The sequence below is a fragment of the Gnatocerus cornutus genome, chromosome 9, assembly GCF_029298725.1.
Source record: "Gnatocerus cornutus isolate USDA-ARS CGAHR chromosome 9, icGnaCorn1.1, whole genome shotgun sequence".
Taxonomy (NCBI): Eukaryota; Metazoa; Arthropoda; class Insecta; order Coleoptera; family Tenebrionidae; genus Gnatocerus; species Gnatocerus cornutus.
Window position 1 is genome coordinate 3,297,814 of NC_142241.1, and position 22,378 is coordinate 3,320,191.

At 40.4% G+C, this 22,378-nt stretch overlaps 3 protein-coding genes across 16 annotated transcripts in view; all 3 read right to left on the reverse strand.

Annotated features, from left to right (window-relative positions):
• Nucleotides 1-69: 69 nt before the first annotated feature.
• LOC148167831 (protein FAM117B-like) lies at nucleotides 70-2,470 on the reverse strand. 2 transcript variants are annotated; one of them, XM_088046789.1, is made up of 5 exons: nucleotides 2,143-2,470; nucleotides 1,801-2,067; nucleotides 965-1,189; nucleotides 834-899; nucleotides 70-563 (listed from the first exon to the last, which is right to left on the reverse strand). In XM_088046789.1, the coding sequence occupies exons 1-5, from the start codon at nucleotides 2,249-2,251 to the stop codon at nucleotides 289-291; spliced, it is 942 nt and encodes a 313-aa protein (XP_087902915.1). In that variant the 5' UTR covers nucleotides 2,252-2,470; the 3' UTR covers nucleotides 70-288. The 2 variants fall into 2 exon arrangements, with proteins under 2 accessions (XP_087902915.1, XP_087902916.1); XM_088046790.1 differs by lacking the exon at nucleotides 834-899 and having other exon boundaries at nucleotides 2,143-2,469.
• Nucleotides 2,471-2,842: 372 nt separating this feature from the next.
• On the reverse strand, nucleotides 2,843-4,388 carry LOC148167832 (uncharacterized). Its single transcript, XM_088046788.1, has 2 exons — nucleotides 4,098-4,388; nucleotides 2,843-4,048 (listed from the first exon to the last, which is right to left on the reverse strand). The coding sequence occupies exons 1-2, from the start codon at nucleotides 4,180-4,182 to the stop codon at nucleotides 3,000-3,002; spliced, it is 1,134 nt and encodes a 377-aa protein (XP_087902914.1). The 5' UTR covers nucleotides 4,183-4,388; the 3' UTR covers nucleotides 2,843-2,999.
• Nucleotides 4,389-6,470: 2,082 nt separating this feature from the next.
• Nucleotides 6,471-22,378, reverse strand: part of LOC148167833 (uncharacterized) — a 291,253-nt gene continuing 275,345 nt past the window's right edge. For 4 of the 13 annotated variants that reach the window (XM_088046387.1, XM_088046385.1, XM_088046393.1 and 1 more), the window contains 15 exons: nucleotides 16,478-17,175; nucleotides 16,168-16,425; nucleotides 14,861-14,933; nucleotides 14,763-14,803; nucleotides 14,135-14,329; nucleotides 12,973-13,810; nucleotides 12,738-12,921; nucleotides 12,542-12,687; nucleotides 11,944-12,197; nucleotides 11,654-11,894; nucleotides 10,872-11,066; nucleotides 10,742-10,804; nucleotides 8,164-8,432; nucleotides 7,645-7,796; nucleotides 6,471-7,380 (listed from right to left, as the gene is read on the reverse strand). In XM_088046387.1, the coding sequence (XP_087902513.1) occupies nucleotides 7,111-7,380; nucleotides 7,645-7,796; nucleotides 8,164-8,432; nucleotides 10,742-10,804; nucleotides 10,872-11,066; nucleotides 11,654-11,894; nucleotides 11,944-12,197; nucleotides 12,542-12,687; nucleotides 12,738-12,921; nucleotides 12,973-13,810; nucleotides 14,135-14,329; nucleotides 14,763-14,803; nucleotides 14,861-14,933; nucleotides 16,168-16,425; nucleotides 16,478-17,175 (3,877 nt within the window). In that variant the 3' untranslated portion in view covers nucleotides 6,471-7,110. The other 9 variants (XM_088046398.1, XM_088046395.1, XM_088046389.1 and 6 more) reach the window with 9 other exon arrangements.

Genomic DNA, 22,378 nt, shown 5'->3' on the forward strand with positions numbered 1-22,378 from the left:
TTCACTTTGTCCAACTGGAATGTAACTGCTGTGAACGAAATTTCAGATCGTCTGAACAAAAACAATCCATCTAAGCAAACTTTTATTTGAGAATTATCACAAATAGCAAATGCAATTTGGCAAAATACTTAAATCCGCCTCCTTCAAAGACACAGCCTTCTTTGAAAATAACCCTACAATTGAAGAGATTCTAACCTGCGTACTTGGAGATTGGACTAACTTAAAAATTGGGGTACACTGTTTAGTAACAATTTAGTCGATCTGAAAATCCCCAAAGTCAAACTAAAATTATGGGTCCTCTTGATCGGGCACTTTTGGTGAATCCTCTTCTTTGTCCGTTTTGTGAAGTGTCTCAAAAGCCGAATGACAACTTGGTTTGAGCGTGAACAGAGTGTTTGGATGCGAGGAAACGACTTCTCGAGGTATTGGTCTTAGGATAGGTACAGATTTTGATAGCACGCGTTCGCAGCCGTCGGGGGGCGCACGGGACGAAAAGCGGTTGATGTGGGGCGAAGACCCAGATATCATTCTGTCTTGATCCGGACTCGAGCCCTGGCTGTCTTCTACAAAGAAAACGACAAATTAACAACGCAAATTACCACACTTCCACGAAATTTCAAATTTCGCGCCTGGAATTTTCGACCAAAGGCGCGAAATTCGAATTGGAGTGGACAATAAGGACTACGCAAGCTTGACTCACCCCTCTAGATGAGCTACTCCGAGTGAAGTGGGCCGTTTTTGAGATCAAGAAAATGGGGCCCACTTCACTGGACTCATACAAATTGCATAAAATAACTTCCACCGACTACCATGCAGTATCAAACACTCATAACCTGTTTCACTGTGCGGTGTATCCAAAAGACTTGGAACAGGTGATACCGAGTCCCTTAATGGCGAATCTTGCACAAAACAACGTCAAATTAGAGCAAATTTCGCTATTTTCAAACAAGAAGATGATACACACCTGAGGAATTCTGATTAGCTGAGTGTAACGTTCTTGAAAATGGTCTTTCTCTGATTAATTCGGCTACTGGTGCTTTTCGCCCCTCTGGCACTGGTTCTTGCAACCTGTCGCACTGAAGAGGTTCAGCTGATGCGTAGAGTTCCAGTTCTTGGTTCAGTCCTTCCTCGGAATTCCGCGACGACTTTGGTGGGGCACTAGCTGAACTCTTGGAGAGAGGAGACGGCGCTGCGGAAAAAAATTATTACAGAACCTTTAAACCAGGGTTTGCTCACAGATTTGAATTTTTGACATCTTCAAATCAAATGTTTCAGTAGTATTTAATGTAGGAAGGGCGCAAAATGGACTCGAACGAGGCGCAAAAAACAGCTAAAACACGCAGTTCGACAGAAAAACAGACGCTCTGATAAAATGTTCAGATATCTGTCATTCGCTAATTGATGTCTCCATGTCAAGTTCAGACACACGTTCCAAGGTGCCAGCCGACTAGACAAAATCGTCGACTTAAGTTGTTAAGTTGCTAATAAGTCCGTTTTTGGGTAAAATGCGTTCTAAATTTTGTAAAAACAAGAACATGAAGGTTTAGCTAAAAACATTGTATTTTTAGTCCTCAAGTATTCAAATCCCAGATTTGACGATAAATACCAAAAAAATAAGGATTTCTCAACCTCCGTTTAAAAAAATCAAAATGGACTTGGCAACTCGAAATGCAACAAAGTGGAAAATATGAGAATAAAACAACTCCAACTTGACATAAGGAAAGGTTGCTGGCTCAATCACAGACCTGACTTGAAATTTTCGGTTTTTTTTGTATGGTATAAACCCGGCTTTCCACTTACGGTTTCGGTTCGGTGCCCCCCCATCTTTCTCTTCCCTGCTGCTGCTTTTCCTCCTGGGCCTGATGCTCAATTTGGCCACCCTTTCTTCAACCCCCTCAGTCGCCCCCAGCACTTGCAGTGAGTCCAAACTGCCTGCTCGTTCAGTCTGTGTCGCTCTGTCCCGATGCCAAAAGACACTCTCTCTGGGAAACAGCCCCCTTAAGTAGATCGCGTCCAGCGACGCCGTCCTGCGCATGGAAGCCCCCTTCGGTATAGCGGGAGCAGCACCTGTAAGCACCTCATTCTTATCCATTTCGCCGACTACAAAGTGTTTTTGTACGAAAAAAAGCGCTTTTTGCATACCTATGAAGTAGGCGCCGGGGCTGCGCAGGCCACTGCCTTGTTTTGTAACGCATGACAGAGGAACGGTGGCCCTCAGCGGCGAAGTCTTGGCGCGAGGGGCGCCGGACATTTTGACGGTTTAGCGAGGAGAATCACGTTGACATCACACCGATGCCGGTCGCTGACGATTCAAATAGTAGTCTCAATGGGTTTTTGATGGATTCTTGTTGTAGTTCATTGTTGAAGAACACGATTTAGAGCTTTTTGTCTGGAGAAGTACGCCTGCGCACTGAATTCACCACTGTTCGGAGAGAAAAACTCGGTTGCGTTGTAGCGACATTTCCTTCTGTTGCGCGGCGGAAATGTCAAACTCAGCTGTTTGCGTAGTGGGGTTCTCTTTGGATGGGGAATACTCACTTCACTATCAAGTACAGTCCACGCGAAATGGACGATTCTGATTGGTGGAAATGAATACTGAATTCATCACAAGCGTGCTGAGAGTACAATCCGGCGTTTAAAGCAGGACCGGCTCTAACAGGACCGGACACTCAAGTGTCAAAGCCCTTCATTTCGTGAATTAATTATCTAGGGGCGAACGTGTGTCTGAACTTGACATACGTTACAGCCAACTAGATAAATAATTCAATCACTCTGTAATTTGCAGGGGAAATGTTAAAAACTGTCAGGAATTGACGGGGATCTGTAGTATTCATATAAAAACTAATCGAATCAAGTTTATTACGACTTGATAAACGTGACAGTTCTTGTCGCAGGCGTACTAATCCCAGAGCTGCGTTTTAAATTTTCATCGCTTCAGGAAAAAATCGGATTTCCCTACTTTCTTCAGTGGCTTCTTTTCTTTTTCCTTCACAAAACCATCAACCATTAATTTCGTATTTAATTTGGTACACAGAATTGACAGGATGCGCGTAATCGTGATCGCTGTAATGCAACACTTGCGTCCGCGAGGTACTGCTGGTTCTTGTAATGAGTAAAACTGTCGGCGTGTCCTTCATTTCTTGCGACTTAAGAGCGGCCGACATTCCTCCAATCAGTTTCTTAAAAGCTCCCATTTCTTCAAAGCTACTTATTCTATCAATAATTTTCTCCATGGTCGTTTTCAGCTCTTCTTTCTCTGCATCGAGTTTTTGTGCTTCTGTTGAAGATGAGTCGTTACTGCAGTCCACCACAAATCCTTCCTCGTCAGGCGTCTTCAGGGCTCTTGCTCGGCGCTGCTCCAAGGTCTGTTTGATATTATGAAGATCCTTTCTTGTGATCCTCTGGATGCGCTCTGATTGAGAGTTCTTCACTTCATATAAAATCTCCGTGAAAGGAACGTTTTCGGAGATTTTCGTCGCAATTATCTCCTTATCCACTGGATTTAGCCACAGGTGGTTTAGATCGTTGTCGTGCCCCACATGAGTCTCTACAAAAGTCACTTGACATGCCCCATTTTTGCTAATCACTTTCATGGCAGCAGGGCAAAACCCATTGATCTTATTACTGCCTTGGTTCTTCAGGTGTCTTAATCCCTTGCTTTTGGAAACGAAAATCCCAGATCTGTGACACCCATAGTGGACTATCTGTTGTGTTTTTATCACGGCAGTCCCTCGAGACTTTATAAAATGCGCTTTAGTCTCATTCTCAACTTCTACCTTCCAAAGTTTAAACTCTTCCAATGTCGGAAAATCTTGAGTGGAGGTTTGAATATCAACCTTATGCTCCTGAGTAAAATGGCACAATAACTGTCTAGTCTGTTGGCCCCAGTAGTCGCAAAGCGGGCACTTCTTGTTCTTCTGAACAGGAGGGGGGTCAACCTCATGCCTCTTTTTATGGTACCTCAGATGACGCTGATGCGTAAAATTTCGGTTGCATTGGTCACACTGAAAGTTGAAAGACTTCTTGGGGGCCAAAACATCCGCTTTATCTTGAAATGAGACAAAATTAGAGGTTGTTTGGGGCGGTTTGGGGCTCACCTGAATGGAATTTTCGGATGTGTTTTCGTAAATTAAAACGTGTGCTGAAGTCTTTCTTACACTCGCTGCATTTTAGAATCTTCATTGTCTTGGTTATGTTTCAAATTTTCGGTTTTGTTCACGTGAAGTGTTTGCATATTGTGGTTTAAATGGTCTTAAATGGTCTTTTTGACTGCCGACTGATAAAAGCAAACCAAAACCAGCCAAAAATGTGATAAATCTTTGATAACAAAACTTCATCTAGTAGTCAAGTTTCAAACCAAAAGTTTAGCCCTCTGGTGAGAGAACGCGTGAACTAACAACTTTTATATTATTTCGCCAGGTGGCTTTTATTCAAAAACTTCTTGAGTGTCATTTGTCAAATTTTTCAGTAAAAATTAAAAGACTTAAAGTGATTTTGTTAGCCAATTCTGTCTATGTGAATTCTCAAGTAAAATTTAAAACGTAAGTATTTATTTATTTACGTTTAAAATTGTGTCTGATGGTAGGCAACTAATTATACACGCGATTTTGGCAGGATTCAAATCTCAAACAAATGTTTTTTTTGTATTGCATTTACTCGTAAAATATTATAGATATCGAAAAATTGTCATTAGAAATGGATTTAGGAGTGATAAATTGTTTTGTAAACAAAGTTTCGTGTCGATCTGATGATTTTTGTGTTTTACCTTGAAAATTAGTTTTGTTCAATTTCGACTAAAATTAAAAACTTTTTAATTTGGGCCTTAATAATAAAAAGTTGCAATTGGTTTTTTGATTGGGCATTTTGTTGATTTTTATACAAGGTTTTATAAATGTTTCTAGCATCAAGGGTGGCTATGAAATGTCAAAGAAATTTGCCGCTTATTACAAATGTGGGTTTAGATTTTTTAACTGACATTTGTAGTTAACCTCAATCATGGAGCAAAGTAAGTTTTGAAGAAAAAAACATTCTATAGGTTATTTTTCCTGCAGGGAACTTTTTATAGGCGCCAAATTTAAAATGCATCGCTATGATTGGTCATTTAGCAGTACGATTTACATTAGGCGAATTCTACTAAAATCCTGCAAGTTGCCAGCTACTTGACATAAAGTTGTCAAAATAATGACAAATTTTTAAAAACAATGTTGTTTGGGGCGCATTTTATTAAATTATGTGCTTTGTATTTTGTACAATGTTACGCAAGGTGCGATTTAATAAAATTAAATAAATCATATAGTTCGCACAGTGAGAGATTGAATGACCGAAAAGTCACTAAATTTACGCGCGAAATTTAAAATAACAAAGTAACCCTAGTTATTGACAACCCTGTTAACTCATTTCGCGTAGTGTTTTGTAGCATAATTTGCTGCCAACCTAAATGTCAACTGTCGAAATTTCCCAATCTCTCACCGGATATACTATAGTTGTGGTTTGAAACCTAAAATTCATAATCTTGAACACAAAACCGTAACTGAAACGTCGTTGGCGTAAGTGACATTATAAATCATTTTCAGGATAGTTATATTCACTATGAAAACAAAGCGGTAAAGTATAGTATATCCGGTGAGAGATTGGGAGATTTTGACAGTTGACATATAGGTTGGCAGCAAATTATGCTACAAAATACACTAAAAACACTAAATTCCTACCCTAACTGGGTTGACAGTAAGTGGGCCTATTTTGTTATTTTAAATTTCGCGCGTAGATTTAGTGACTTTTCTGTCATTCAATCTCTCACCGTACAAACTATAATGCATAATAGGAATTCCAGAGCAATTTTTGATGCTTGAAACTTTTATAAACACCTTGCAGTTTGAAATTCTGTATGAAAATTTGAATTTTTTGGCAAAAATAAAACTTTGCTTATTAATTTAATCTCGTCAAGAACGAATTTGAAATTTGATTTTAGATTTACCAGTTGATTATTATTTTATTAAAAATGAACGTTTTTGCCTGTGGTTATGCAACTAATTATACACCCATTGCTATTGGGTGTGTCGTAACTTACCAGGTAATGACAAACTTTGCTTTAAAGTTATCTAAATTTTTATAGACTTGCGGATTTTTTTTAATTAAATTTGTTTAAAATATTTATTTACAAGTTGTGAATGATTAATTACTTCTTTAAAAATGTTTATATTATTTTAATTCGTTAGGGTTCTCTGCTCTTTTAATTCGTTTTTGTCCAGGTTGTAGTCGTACTTTATATATTATTTGTTGCTTTTGGAAGTGAATAATATGTAAAATTTTTAAATTATCCTAGAATTAATAAAAAAAAATGCAAAAATCTTCCGCGCCATCTCTCGTCCATCGTAGTAACGACACAATTTTGTGTAAAGGAACCTGTTATTTCAAAAAAAATGAAAAAACGGTGGTACTTTTAAAGACTTTATTTATAATAACAACACATGTATGTTAACATAGATATTTGGTGTGAACAAATAATTATTTAATGATGAGAATGGCTATACTCATTCGTTTTATTTACACATTACACAACAATTTGGTAAACAGCACAGTAAAAAACATTTTCCCTTAATTGTTTTTGGAGTGAATAAATAACAAAAATATGACCGAACACGGCGAATGAGTAATCACGAGAGGGAAAAGGTAGTAAAAAACTCGTTTCGAGTTCTTTACTTCGTATTGCACATTATATTATAGTTTTACAAATAACACTAGAGCCTAGATATAAACATAACGATAATCACAGATCCTAAAAAAATGAGTAACGCTACGAATATTAAAGCGATTTATTAAAATATAGATTTCTACTAATGAAGGTTTGTACAATGGTAAGAAATGAGAAGAGTGAGACGAAACGAATGCTCGAATTCTACACTAGAAATGAAAAGACGTTTTTACAATGATAATATCGTATCTGTTTTATAATTATATGTACAGTTGTTGAAAATGTACACCGTATGCAACTAGTACTGGATCATTCTATACAAATGAGCCCTATTTACATTAGATCACAATTTATAATTACGTACAAATGACTTAATAGTGAGGATCTACGCGGCGAAGCTCGAGCCTCTCCGTACACACTTAAATCGGCGTTGGTAAAACTGTAAAGTCCTGTAACGCACATTTGACAGTCTCATACAGGGGTCTGTTCTCGTCACTACAATATCCTTCCGGAGTGCAAAGTGTCTGCAATTTGCTCAAGTACGAATCGAAATTCTCTTGGCCGATTTTTTCCGGCGCCGGCCCGCTTCCGGGCAACCGGACGTGCTCCAGTAATGTGATCACGTTGTTTCTTAAGCTTTCGTAGTATTCGTTCAGGTTGTTGGAGCGCTGGCTGAGCGCTTGAGTTTCCTGGTGGGAAAGGGTTAGTGTAGTCCTATTGCTTTTTTATGATAACGCTGGTGGATATGAAACTATGTGTTAGGTGCGGACGCCAATTGTATTCATAATCCGACTTTTTATGTCATATACACAATAGTTTGACCCCCACTGGCCGAGAAAAAGAGTGGAGAAAAGCCCGACGCTCGCACAGAAAAAGTTTAGCTTTCTTTTAAAAATATTGTGTATATTTGACAACGTTCTTAAAATTCAAAGCTAAAAATGTCTGATCGTTACCTTTTCTCCGTTGTTGAGGTGGTTCTCCATGGCGTTTATATCGGATTTGAGTTTGATCATCTGTGATTCAACTCGAGCATTCTCCCTCTGAAGCTCTGTTATTTCAGCTTCCAGAGTCATCAAATCTTCGCCGTTATTCGATTGTTCCATACCTATAAACATCTGAACGTTTAAGAACGGATCTCCCGTTACCAAGTTTTGCTTTATTTCACTTTGTAAAATTTCTTTAAACACCATTAACATACTAATTTCTCGACTTTCAGTTCCATTCCGGTTTAAACAAACGAAAGAAGAATAAAAGACTTGGACAGGGTTAACTCGCTGTTGCGTCTTCAGTAAGTGTAGCACCATTCTAGGCAAAAAGAAACTTGTTTAATCTTATTCGAATTTTACAAAGTAAAATTTTCATTACGTTTTTCTTCAACACTCTCTGGTCAGTTCTTTTATTTCTCAACAAACGTCTCTACTAATTTCCATAAAAGAACTGGCCACAGCTCATCTGTTCCTTCTGCAACTGACCTGTGTATCCTTTGGTGTAAAAAGGCATTTCTTCAGGGTATTTCGACTTTTTGATGGTTTGACCTGCTACGGGACAGCCGCTCAAGGAACGATGGGTGAGAAACGACCCGTTGATGTGGCCCGTACCGTCGCAGCCGGGGGTGGGACAATTCACTCCTTCGAATTTCATCGCCGTTGCCGCCGCCACCGCTGCTTTGTGCTGTTCCACGGAACCGCCGCTTTCCAGCACTCGCATTTTATTCCGGTTGGCGATCGGGCAACCGGAAGCGCTGCAAAGGCTGCACGTGAGAACATGCCAAACATATTTTACACATGTATCATCTCTGAATGCCGTCGAATTTCTTGAATTTCTTTTTGTTGCAAATTCTGTTTAAGAGGAGTCTTCACCTAAACCGAATAAAAATTCGGACAACTGTCAAATTTGCTTGGTCCCTCTGAAGACATCATAAAACGTCATAAAGTGATAATCACTACATTTACAAGGGGTTTCTGCAGCCCACAAAAGTACAATAGGTTTGCCAAGGTCTGCTCTTTTATGTAAAATCTCTAAAAACTGTTTTGGTTCAAATACAAGCAACAATTCTTCTAGTCCGAGAGCTTGAATCATAAGCTAAATAAACCAAACAATTTTTTTTTTAATGTTTTATGATGAGTTGATTAAAATCTACTGGAGTGGCTAATCGCAACTTAATCGAGGTGCCTCAATTATCTTAATGCTAATTAGTAATTAGTCTTTTTTTTATACAAACACAAGTAACAATTCTTCTGCTTTGACCACAACTATCGCCTAAATTTACTTATTTTTATGAACTTTTGGTAACTAAACATTCGAAGTAAAATTAATGAGAAAATACGATTTCGTCTATGAATTCTAAAAAGATTCTGTACTTTTTTACTTATTTTATTATTGAGATGATAAAGATAGTAGGTGACAATTTAAAAGCACATACAGAGAAAATACAAACGTAAAATGCCGTAAAAGACGGTATAATTTAAGTAAATAACAAAAAAATAATTGTACTATTCCTTTCTCAGGGGAAAGATTTAAATTGTAAGCCGCAAATGGACATTTTATTTAAACAATCGTGTTTTTATCTACGAGCCCATCTGTTGAAGCACCCAAAAAACACATATTTTTGCCTATGAATAGACCACATGGTTGTATAGAAATTAAGTTTTCTTTTTTTGTAAATCTGCCTTCGCAATTTTTTCAAATATTTTGTCATGATTCATCGATTTGGCATTTAAATTTAAAGACTTGTATAGAATAGAGTCACCAAGTTCTGATGTGTTTCCAGTTCTACGTTTACAAATTTTTGCAAAATTTGATGTTGTTCATCATCATTAACCAAATTATTTCATGTTGACTTGCGGCATTCCAAATCAGAGTTGCGCCTTAGCAACCCCAATCAAAGTGATGCTACCTTAGCAACTGCGTCAACGCAATTTTGCGTCACTGACTTGAAATCGAGCTCTTAGTGCACTTCGGTAAAACTGCGATTAGACACGCCAACAGATCTTAAATCTGCTCAAAACCGAATTCTGTTAAAAAGTTACGGTTTTTAAAAAAGATAACACATTTTGTGGTCTAAATTGTCACTAACAGTTATTTTTATATGATTGCAAATGGCGCAAATTGTGTCAAGACTATAAAAATGATGACATATCAACGACCAAAATTACTTGTATAAAAATTTATGTTGTGCTACTTGTAAAACTAAATAATTTTACAAATATAAATTCAAAAGTTCCGCAATTAAAATTAAAAGTTGACTTGTTTTGCAATTTTTACAATAGGATTGGTTTTTGTGAACTTACTGATTTAATACACGAAGTAATTTTCCCGGTGTATCAAAATTTTGACTGTTACTTGTGACTTTATCACCAATCAAGCTTTTATCAAAATCAAACTGTAGCTAAAAAGCTCTAAATATTCAGACAAGGGAATGGAGGGTTGGTAACAAACTCAGGTACCTACAAAATGACCCATGGAACCTGTAAATCTTCCGACGGTTTACTGCTTCCATTACTTGCGGTTTAAAGTAATAAATCAATCTTTGCTCACAGAATAAGACCGAACTTTAAATAATGAAATTGAACGGAATCATATCTCCTTTATTTATAAAGCAAAATGAACCAATTTTGTAAGATGTTGTTTTGATACATAGTTCTACGTAATGCTTTTTTCAAAATAATAAAATAACGTCAAATATAGTGTGAAATGGAAAACTGTTAAATTGTGCATCAAATAACTTCAACTTCAAGAAAATTCCGAGGTTTTTTTTTAAACTAAAAAAATAGTCTTTTAGTAACAAATTTATCTTTTTTAATAAAGAAGTTATTTACCCGTCAATTTACTTGGGATTTCCCATAAGAGAAATGAATGAAGACTCCTCTTAAAAAGAAATTTGACAGGTAAATGGGCAGTAATTCCTTCAGCCCTCGTCGTCGTTTATTTTTTCAAAAAAGTGTTCCAGTCAGACGTGCAATAAATGAAATTAGCCCTAATTTCGGAAATTATAAACATTATGTTATCTATTACCCAATCTCATACGTTAGTCACGAACACGTAAATTACCTTCTGTGCGACAAGAATTTTCCGGTTGCATGTCCAGAGCCGTCGCAACCCGGAATGGGACATCTGACAGCGTGAAATGACGACATCATGTTAACTTAACATCCAAAGTTTGAGCATTCCCCCAACTCACCTCAAGGGTTCGCTGTCCTGTCCATCGCGGGGTTTACTCTTGGGTTTATTTGCCCGCGGACACCCGGAGAGACTCCGGTGGGACGAGTAGTTTCCGGTAACATGACCAGAACCGTCGCAACCTGGAGTTGGACATTTCAATTCCTGAGAATGCGCCTGGATTTGACTACGATCGGCTCTAGGACAACCTGAGAGGCTGGAAACAGTCAGAGATGATCAGAGATTGGCGGGCGAACGATTGAACAGTAAATGGGTTTAGATTTTGTACGGAATTTAAGACAGAGCGCAGGACCTGACTCAGTTTTAGCCAATTGTTCAGACATGGTCACAGACGGCATTTTTGGATTTTGTGGGGGTCAGCGACTACCAAGCGGGAAGGGGCGCGGGCTCTGCTAATATCGAGCGTTTATGAGCATAGCCCGGACAATCCAGGAGCAGGGGGTGCGTTTTTATTTTTGGGGGGGTTTTTAAGCTTTCGCCACGTGCCATAATGATGTTGCAACCCCAAAAATGCAAACCGCCCCCCTTTTTGAAGGGCAAGACTCAAGTCAGGGTTCGACACGTATGTAGCTCTACAATGAATGCTTGCCTTCTGTGGGTGGCGTAGTTGCCAGACACGTGTCCCATGCCATCACAGCTAATGGTCGGGCACTGAATCAGCTCCTTACCGTCCCTGCCCCTAGCGCAGGGTCGTACTCCGCTGTAGATAGGCCGCCGCGAACTGCCATCAAAAACAGACCGAGCCTCCTTCAGCGCAACTCAGACTTAGCTTTAACGACTCACCTGGCGTCCTTATTGGGGGGTTTGTCGTGTTGAGACATCGAATGTTGTGGCGGCGGCATCGAGTAACACGGCCCTGGCGAGTACCCCCCCGGAGGGGCCGGGTACCCCGTCGTGACCGACCCTGGATAAGCCCCGGAGCACGAGTAGCCGCTGGTCGGGTAAGGCGTGTAGGGGTTGCTGGTGTAGTCGTTGGTGACGCTGGTCATACCGTACCCGGGATGGGGGCTCATGGGTCCGTACCCTGCAACCAACCCCCAACTAAAAACTCCCAGTTTTCATCCCCGTCTTACCTGCCGGGTCCCTGTAAGCGTCCATGTAATGCGATCCTCCGCTGTCCGGAGTGGACTCTCGACTGTAGCCCGAGCCAGGAGCCAGTACCGGACCGGCGAATGTCGCAACGGGCCGTACGCCACTGAAATTAACGGGTTCATTTGCAGTTGAAAAATCGACCGGTTCTGTTTGCTCGTCGCGGGGCCCGATGAACCCTGCCGGTACCGGAACACCCTCGCCGTGACCATTCTGGTATTGCGGACTTGTGTCGCTGCTAACAAAAATCGCGACGGTCACGACTTCCAAAAATTTTTTCAATTTCGGTGCGGGGAGGAGCGGGGCGTTGAATAAAATGGCATTTTCAAAGCGCTGTTGGACTCTAGTGAATTACTATCTCGGGCGGCGTTTCTCAACCTTTTGGAAATTGGGCAACACTCACTTTTTCGATTACCAAACATCCCAATAATTTTCCTTCTTTTTTGAGAAACGCCAATTTAAGCCAAAACTGATGCATCATTTCTTTCCTTCACCCCTTCGCTCCTCTCCAACGTCCCGTCCCACAGAACCCATTGGGTCAAGTGGCCCGCCCCGCGATTGCTGATTTTCGTCTAAGTATACCTGTGCGACAACCTGCTGACACTCAGATCCAAAGTTTGACCCTGTGGACTTGGTACTTGAGGACTTGCAGAAAGGTGTGGACTGGCGGCGGCTTGCGGACTGCCGCCCACTCGCTGCCCACCGTAATGCGGCGAACTGTACGCCACCTGTAACCACACGTTTATCATCTGTGAAGGCGAAACGTCTTGAGACGGACCTGTGGGCTGGTGGTGGTGACACTCGACGTCGACAGGTCGATGACGGTACCACCAGGGGATGTGTGGGGGCCGGCGACTTTCATTTGGGCTTGGGCCGTCGTCACGCATTTCACGGATAAGTTGATGGCGGAAAAGCCGAGAGGGAGAGGGGGGCCGCCGGAAGTATCGTATTGGTACATGGGCCTGAGAAAATCCAGTTATAATGCACAAAAAGTCTGAGTTTTAGATTAGTACCGTGGATATAAAGGTCCGGATGACTCTTGTCCTCCTTCAGTCTTTATCAATCCTTGGCCTCCACTGACTCCGATCTGGTGGTGCTGAACCACTGCTTCCTGTTGGTATCTCTGATCCTGATCCTCTATAGAAGCGTATCCATAAATTCCCTGCGGCGGTACTCGTGGAGGTGCCAAACCTTGCTGCATCGTCACACATTGACTCCCATCGTACCGTTCAAAAGCCGTGGCAGTACCAGGGTCGTACGGTCTATGACTCGCTGAGTTTACCATCGAAGAATCGTACGATCTTGACGCGATTTCATTAGAGTACGTCACCACAGGTCTCGGTAAGCCACTCATGGAATCCGTCATATCCGTGTAGGATCGATCCGACCGATGGTACATCTCCTCCGATTGATGGTACGGCGACCGCTGCGGCATTTGGTGGTCTAAAGGATACCCAGATTGCGGGTTCTGGTGCTGCGCCATATGATGAATTTGGTGCTGTGGAGCCCTCGAGTTGATCGTGTCCATACTGGACATGGACGAAGAGTTGGAATCTTGGTTCAAATATGGCTCGTAAGCCGTTCTCATACTGGAGGGTGGCGAACGACAAGTTGTCGTCATCTCTGTTTTTGGTACCAGAAGCTCCGTTTGACCGGAAACGTTGCAACAACTGCTCGGGTTCATTTCCGCTTTGGGAACTTTCATGAGGTCTGGTTTGAGGCTTGGGTTAGCTTTATTGTAGAACTGGTCGTACTGCTTTTCGTCCGGGTGCTGGTAGCCCACTAAGTAACTGGGTTTGACGTCTTCAGACGTTGGGGTGCGAGGGCCAAACTCGTTTTGGCAGGGCAAGCCTAGAAAGGTTGGTACTTGTTAGACAGGGCGATGAATATAAATGGCGTGATGCGAGTAATTCAAAGCGAATTTTATTTTTTTTAATATACTGAGTGTTCACTTGGAATTACTTAAAAAGAAACAAATACAGATTTAGAGGTAGAGACGGTTTTAGTTGATAGCACATACAAACATGATAAGGTAAGGAAAATTACACACTGAAACAAAAAGTACAGCAACCCTCCGCAGGCAAAAAAGTTTCAGTTTTTGTAATAAAAACAATGGCAAAGCTGGTGTACTTTTTGGCGTCCTTTGTCCGGCTTGGGTCTTCGGTGTCCACTCACCGAAAGCAGTCGTGTGCGGCGATCGAATACGATGCAAGGCGTTTTGGTATTTTTGTTCCCGAGCGGCCTGTTTATTCGCCGCTGCGATGGGACACCCGGAAAGACTTCGATGCGAATTCCGGTTGGAGCTAACGTGTCCTCTCCCGTTGCAGCCCGGAGTGGGACACTTGAGGATTGTTTCGTGCATGGCTAGGACTGCACCAGAATAACATTGAGTACGTCCCACAATGTGTGTGTTTACATCAAAGAACCAAAACGAACGTTTAGGGTAGAGAGTTTGAAACGAAAAATTCCGGCCGAACACACACATTTTCAATATTATACTCAATGTCGATCTGGCTGTTGGATGCGGGGGCGGAGGGATGCGCTACCAACTACACATTGCAAGAAAATAAACAAAAGTGATGCTCTCTACCCCGTTAAACAAAAAAATCAACGAGATAATGAAAAAGCAGTGGTGGCAACTTGGCAACGACCAGACTGGCATTAGATTTATCGGTTGCGTTATTTTTGCGGAACGACAAAGAGATGTTGTAAATAATAGGGAGAGGAGGAAATGGCTGTGGATGGTTTGCTCAGTTTGCACAGTCTGGTTGTTTTGTGGACGTCTACATTCATTGAAACTTACTTTCTGGAGTTACTTTATCTTTACGCGGACATCCAGATAGACTATTGATAAAAAGGAAATGTTAGTCGGACGAATGGTGAAAAGAGGAGAAAAAGTACCTGCGGTGGTGCGAGTAGAGTCCAGTCACGTGGCCCTGACCGGTGCAACCAGGCGTGGGACATTTGCTGCCTTCTGCAAAAAAATTCACAAATAATAAAAAGTTAACTTGCGAATACTTTTAAAAATTGTGGAAGAGAAATTGTAACACCCTGTGTATCAAAAACAAAAGCGTTTTGCGCAAAACCCTTGACGTGGAATGGGTAGGAGAGCGAGTAGTTGCGGATGTGAAAGTTTGGTGTAAATGGCATAAAAAGTCGTGTGTCTAATGTCGTTTATCCCGGCGCATCCACCATTTTTCCGCGCGTGTAAATGAACGCATCCGTGTCCGTCCTGCGTCCTCCGGCGCTGGCCATCTCCCGTCGCTCTTAAATTAAACGAGAAGGACGCACTCCTTGTGTACGTCTTGCAGTATAAAACTCCGCCCTGGTGGGTCGATTAGCCTATCCCGGATAACGGGTGGAGACTCGGTGTAAAAATGTTTTTTTCGGAAAAAAGAAACCGCAGCCGTGAATGGAGGGCGCTGCGGGTGCGCGCGGACTCGGTCACCGCACCTGCGAACTGCCGCCGCCAACGCACCACCCCCTGGTTGGCCGGCGGTTCTTCCGCCCGGAATCGATCAAAAACGCTCCTTAAATCAGGTGGCGAGAGAAAAAATCTCGCTTCGGCCATCATTGGCGATGTGTTGGTAATTATTTATGTTTAAAGGGTTGGGGGCGGCGACGAGACCGTTCCGAAGCGAGTCACGTCGCTGTCGCTGACATGCCAGCTTATAACTTGTATCAAGTAAACCCATAATACTATGAGCGTCTTTAGATGGCGCTAGAGAGCCAGGTGACAGCTACGTGCCAAGAGAATTTCCGGGGGTCCCAATTACAACTTTGGCCGACTTGTGGATCATTATGTATCAGGGGGTAATTTATTATTACCAGGTGGAGTCGTAAAACTCCCAAGAAACCAACGCACGAGGATTATCATCTGCCGAATCATTATCGTCACGTTTATGTCTTCACTGTTAACACTAGCGTTTCGGGGTTTCCTTCCTTTTCATGCTAATGTCGATGTCGGTCGACCGCAAGAAACTTCCGATTTTTAAAATACTATTTATGAGTTGAATTTCGCCCAGACTTTCTAATTTAAGACAACTTTCTAACTTCCCAGACGTGTAATCAAAAGTTGGTTAAACTTTCTGTCTTTGAGAATTATAAAAAAATTGCCAAATACTTTTAAGTACTTTGCTCTGGAAACTTTAGTTAGAAAACTAGGTACGTTCGGTGTCAAGGTAAAATCAAATTTTAACATCACATACCTCTTCCTATGCTGTTGGGCGACAAAGTCCCCGTCGGCGTGACCATTTTGGGTTCGTTGGCCACCGCCGCCACACTCGGCACTCCCTCTCTAGCCACCTCCTGGAGCGCATTGGCTGCTCTCGATCCCGCCGCCGCCGGCTGCAAAATCGTGTACTGTTTGCTGACCTCTTCCGGGGACTTTTCCACTTCTTTCACTTTGCTCTTCTCGTCTCCGGTAGCGGGATACCCGACAAAAGTGGCTTCAGCCGGTAAAGGACCTGACCAACACAAAATTTACTTCAGTCATTCCGCATTACCCATTTTCCCTACCTGTTTTATCATCACAGTCCCCTTTTTTCTCTTTTTTATCGTCGTTTTTCTCCGCGGCCGCTTCGGACATGTCAATTTCCAACTCGTTCGACGAGTCATCCACCAACTCGTTAAAATCCGGCGGTTCGTACTGCGACGTTTCATGCTTGATCTTCACGCGTCCTTCATCCTCCTGTTTGATCCTCAACTTCCCACGCATCTCTTCCTCTTCGTGTTGCTCCCTCAACGTGATAACATCTTTCAGCGAACACACGTCATTACTCCCATTACTCGACGACGACGGTGACAACTTCACACTCTTCTTCTCATCAAACAGATTCTCGAACGCCGGCGACTCATCTTGTTTCTTCTGGTACGAAGACCCTCGAGGTCCCGGCCAACTCCCAGAGAGATTTTTCAAAGCCGCTTCCGTTTCTCGAATTAGAGTTTCATCGGCAGCGGTCTCGTCTGATGGGACGTTCGGGAGGAGCTTTTGGCATTTTTTCACCGGACTCGCGGCGGAGGAAGTGGGCAGGACGCGCTTCTTTTGAGGTAGAATTAGTGATTTTGTTGGCTGGTCAAGGTCGTCAGTCTTTTTGCGGCGCTTTTCTTCACTGGGGTCGAGGGATTTCGGGAAGATCTTTGATACGGTGGCCATGGCGGAGGGGTCGTCAAGTTTGCGTTTTTTTAGTTGCGGGAGACCGAACGGGCGATTAGCTCTGGAGGGAAAGGAAAAGAATGATATGAAAGCAATGAACACTTTTAATCAAACAGTTCTGGTTTGAGCTGGCAACAGAATCTGTCAACAAAAAATATCAAGACTGCTCTGATTTTTTAGGGGGTTGGTAGCAGCGACATCAGTAGGCTTACGTAACATTAAAATCATTATAAATACAATTATTTAAGGCTTCCAGGACGGGACTTAAGAATTTTCTGAGAACGAAATTTTTTAAATTTATGAACCCAAAACCAACAATTTGAATAATTTTAAAAAAATCACAATTATTGTGGATAGTTTATAAATTAAAATGACGTCAACTTTATTAAAATTGGTAAGACGGTTTTAAAAATATTTGATTTTTATCGAAAGTCATCATTCGTCTTACGGTTTCAGAAGGGTAGAATTTTGAAAATTTATAAATCCAAAACCAACAATTCGAATATTTTTAAAAAATTCACAGTTAGTGTGGACAGTTTAGTCTTTAAAATGAGGCAACTGCTTAAAAATTAGCAAGTCGGTTTTAAAAATATTTGCCTTTTCTTGAGTCAACATTTTCTTTATACGTTTCGTGAGGATAGAACTTTCAAAATTCATAAAACCAAAACTAACTGCCACAAAATTTATTTATAGTAGAACCTTTTCTCTAAAACTAAGAAAAAATTTTTAAAATCGGTTGACAGGTTTTAAAAATTTTATAATTTTTAGGAAACATATCCTTTTCTGTTTACGTTTTATGCCACTAAAATTTTGAAAATTCATAAATCTAAAACCAACAAAATAATCCTAAAAAATTGGAGTTTTAGTTAGATCCTTTGCCTTTCTTCATATGAATGAATCTTCTTGCAATTCTGGTTCGTTTCCTTTCACTTAGTAGATTTGAAATTTGAACGCTCATAAATTCACAACAAATACAGAAAAACTCTAAAAAAAATAATATTCATAATAGGCTCCTTTTCCTTTAAAACGAGGCTAAATTCTTTAAAATTAGCAGGACGGCTTTAAAAATATTTGACTTTTCTCGAAAGTCATCGTTTCCCTTACCGTTTCGTGAGGATGAAATTTTCGAAATTTATAAAACCAAAACTAACAGAAAAATTTCAAAAAATTTATAACAGAACCTTTTCTCTTTAAAACGGAAAAAAACTTTAAAAACAGTTGACTGGTTTTTAATAAAAAATAATTTTGAGAAAATCCTTCACTTTCGTTTTATGACACTTCAAAATTTGAAAATTCATAATACCAAAACCAACAAAAATAATAAGTTTTAGCTTTTCTTTAAAAATGACAAGTCGGTTTTAGAATGACTTGAATCTTCTTGGTTGTGTTTCACTTTGTGGACTAGAAATTTGAACGCTCATAAATTCACAACAAGCAGAAAAAATCTGAAAAATCCACACTCATAAAACGCTAATTTTCTTTTAAAATTAAGTAAAATTCGTTAAAATCGGCCGACTAGTTTTCAAAATATTGTAATTTTGTTGTAATTTTAAAACTTCATAACTTCATATATAAAATAGTCAGATCTTAAACGATTTTAAATCTACAATTTCTACATTTACGTAGTTCGGAAAATAAGCAAAACATTTTTAATTTATTTTAGCATAAGTTTGAAGTATTTAATGTCAAGTCACATCAATGGGAGATTTTCTTTAAGCTATTAATTAATTGCACCATTTATTAATAATAAAAATTAAAATCCAAGGTGGAATTTCCCGAGAAATAGTGTAATTTTTTACTTACTTTTGGTCGAGGCAACACTTTAGCGCAGTATTTCTGTATTTTCTTGCGCCCGAAAATTGTTTGGTTGGGGCATAAAAAGCGCTCCGCTTAACAAACCCCGAAAATTCGCTGTGAAAACCTCAGAGGAAACCCCGGTAATTTCATAACAATGGTTAACATACGATTATCAGAATTCTCCCTCACCGGAATTCGCTGGCAGTTAATTAGCGCACAGAATCCGGTAAACAGTATAAAACCGGGAAATTTCAACGATGCGTTTTACATTCTCCGGCGTTCCCATAAAAATCGCTCACAATCTTTTCTCACCACCCAAACCGCCACAATTCACTTCGTTTTTCGTCCAAGTGAAATCCCAGCAAATCGAACCCTCGTCCTCTCGAATTAGTGCTTATAACAATGACCGCAAACTATCTCTAGGTGGCTTACGTCAGTCGGATGTAAGTTAGTTGTGAAATCCCTGCGCTTCTGCGAAATACAGATAGCTAAAATAAGGACTATCCAAGCTAAAGTTGGTAATCCTGGCCCGAACATCGCGATTTCTTCAGCGAGGGCTTTAAGGATTAAAGGATCGTCGGGCGGAGATACGCACCTAGCTAGCACCGACTGCATGTTGGCATCATCAAACGGCACTTCTTCGGGACACAACACGCACGCACGCGGTCCAACACGAAACTAACGTGCGTAGGCGACACGCACGCCGGTGCAACTGCAGCGACGGAGACCGTCGGTGGCGGCGGTGGCGGCTGCAGCGCGCGCAAACTGGAAGAATGCAGCCCTTGCCGAGAGGAAACCGTCCCCTAGATGGGGACCCACCGGGACATAACTTGTCGATAAGAGGGGAGGAAGATGAGCGGGAGACATTAAGAGTGAATTAAACGGGGGTGGACGATACCCTTCTTACATGGCACATATCTGGAAACTGTTAAAAAGACTTCAATTTCAGGTCGACGCTTCTTTTTGCCTGGGGGTGGAGGGAAGTTTTTCCTAATTCTGAGTTAGACCTACCTTATCAACTTGACTAACTAGTTCACTTGAGTTAGAAAGAGAAAGTACAAAGAACGTAAGTGTAATTTGTGTCGGCAAAGTTTCGGACTAAGTTAGCGTCAGTTTGAAATTAAAGTGAACTTTTTATGGACTGACATGAATTTTGTCGAATCGATATTGTTTACGTTTGACTTTGGAGCTGGGGGCGGGTCGATAACTGAGAAATCACAATTTTTTTAGCCTGGAATTATCACCACACAAATTGACGTGTCTAGACAGTTTTTACAAAAAAAATACAATCTAAGACTGACGTTTTATGAGGCACCGCCAACCCGAACATCATTTTTTCTTGTACCGATAGAGGGCGCTAGGGGCTGGAGTTTCCAAAGCTCGCTCGATAAATGCCTTCGTACAGATCGTAGTATTTCAAATAGTTTAAGTAAATTAATTTCTTCATGTCGAAAAATTAAGTTTGATTTTTAATTACTTTATCAGGAAACGGCAGGAATTTCTCGTTTGAAGTCGGGAAGACGAAAATTTAAGATAAACTGAGTGTTTATATTTCTCGAGATTTATGAGATTCTAAGGCTGAGTTTTTTCAGATTTTATCGGACATTGGTTATAAATTAAAGAATCTTCTAAATTCTAGTTTAAAAAAAAGCAAGAAAGATTAAAATAGGAGCGAAATTCTTAAAAAATCAAATCAAATCAAATCAGTAAATTTTAAAAGAATTGTTCTTGTTTAAGAGGACAAGAATCTAGCTAAAGCTCTATTTTTTTTTAGACTTTTCCATTTGTAGGTTTTACATTTACAAAACGTTTCAAATTTTAACTTCGTAAAACGAGAGGGGAAACCGTCATATGTATAAACCTCGATATCTCGCTTATTTTCAAAGCAAACTTAATCTATTGGTACTCATTTAACGCAGAATTTCGCGCGGAATCTAAAACTGGGAGATATTTTTACATACGTCAATAAATAACTAAATTAGAAGCGTTTAAATTTGCGGATTGAACATTTTTAGTTTCTATATGTATAACCCTTGATTTCTTGCCTCCAGAAAATTAAAATATTTTTTTACTTTTGTATTTAAAATGTCGTTTTAAGTTGCCATTAAGTGACAATTTAAACACAACTGCCACCCGCTGAAAATAGCGCCATCATTTTAGTCACGAGTTGAAGTTAGCTACTGATAAAATTGACAGTTGGCTGGAAATTATTCTGTGGTTTCGGTGGTTTCGAATTTGAGGTCGTAGAAAAAGTATAGTCTGTAACACGTTTATAAACTACTCTAGACACTCGCTCCGCTTGTGTTTAAATGAACAGTCGAGAGATCAAATAAAAACTCGTCCTCAGTTACCTTTGGAATTCCACAGCGTGTTCTTAATTGCCACTTTGACAACTCCCAATTTTGAGGTTATAGTTGAAAACTGTCTTGAAAAACAAATAATGGAAAGCATGGTTAGTTTTTTATAAGAAAACTTTTTGCAAAATGAATCAAACCTGACAGCGTTGGCAAAATTGTTCATTCAATTTTCACAAAATGTTCAGTTTGACAAAGTCAAATTAGTTGACAGAAACAAAAAACTGTTCCTTCAATCGAAAACATGACTGGAAATTTCAAAGCCCACTGGGGATGAATTTTTAATTGATCTCTCGATTTAAATTCAGTTAGCCGAATTGAGAGAATTTAGCCTCATTTTGAAGGAAAAAGATACCGCTATAATAATGAATTTGTTTAAACTTTTCTGCTGATTGGTTTTGGTTTTCTGAACTTTGAAAATTTTGAGAAAAGTCAAATATTTTTCAAAAATCCTCCGAAATGAGGTGCTTTAAGTGGAATAAAATGCCCTAAATAGATTTAGAAAAGTGAAAAAAGAATTTCTAAGTTTTTGTGCATTTTATAATTCATTTCAAATAAATGTTTGGCAGGTGAAATAGCGTTGTTGAATTGACAATAAGAGCAGTGGAGTTGGTAACTTTAAGCTAAACTAATAGAACATCGTCTCGTTTAATTGACGTTTTAAATAATTTGCGCAAAGTTTTAACAAATAAACGATCGCCGAATGTGCATTTGAGCTGGCAGGTCCGACTCGGTTGGTTGCCACTTCTTGGAGTAAAAAACTCGTCGAAAGCAACTTATTAGCTGTCAATTTGCAAACCGTCGTCGTGGGCCGATGCCGTTTGGCACGTTTAATTGTCATCTGATTTTAAAACGCAATTAGCATCGTCCATTCATACGTTCCTCGTCTATACTTTTAATGAAATTTTAATCAGAAGTTCGAGCTGTCAGTCCGTGAAACGTGTGTAAAAGTGTTCAGTTTTCATTTCCTCGGACGAGGGTCGCTTAAGGGTGCATCCACTCTCACACACAGCCGCACGGAAATTTCATTAAATCAAAACTATTTTTTGAGGGCGCGTTGGCGTTTCCACACAAATCAAACGGCGATGGTGGAGAATGACGCCTCCGTAATTA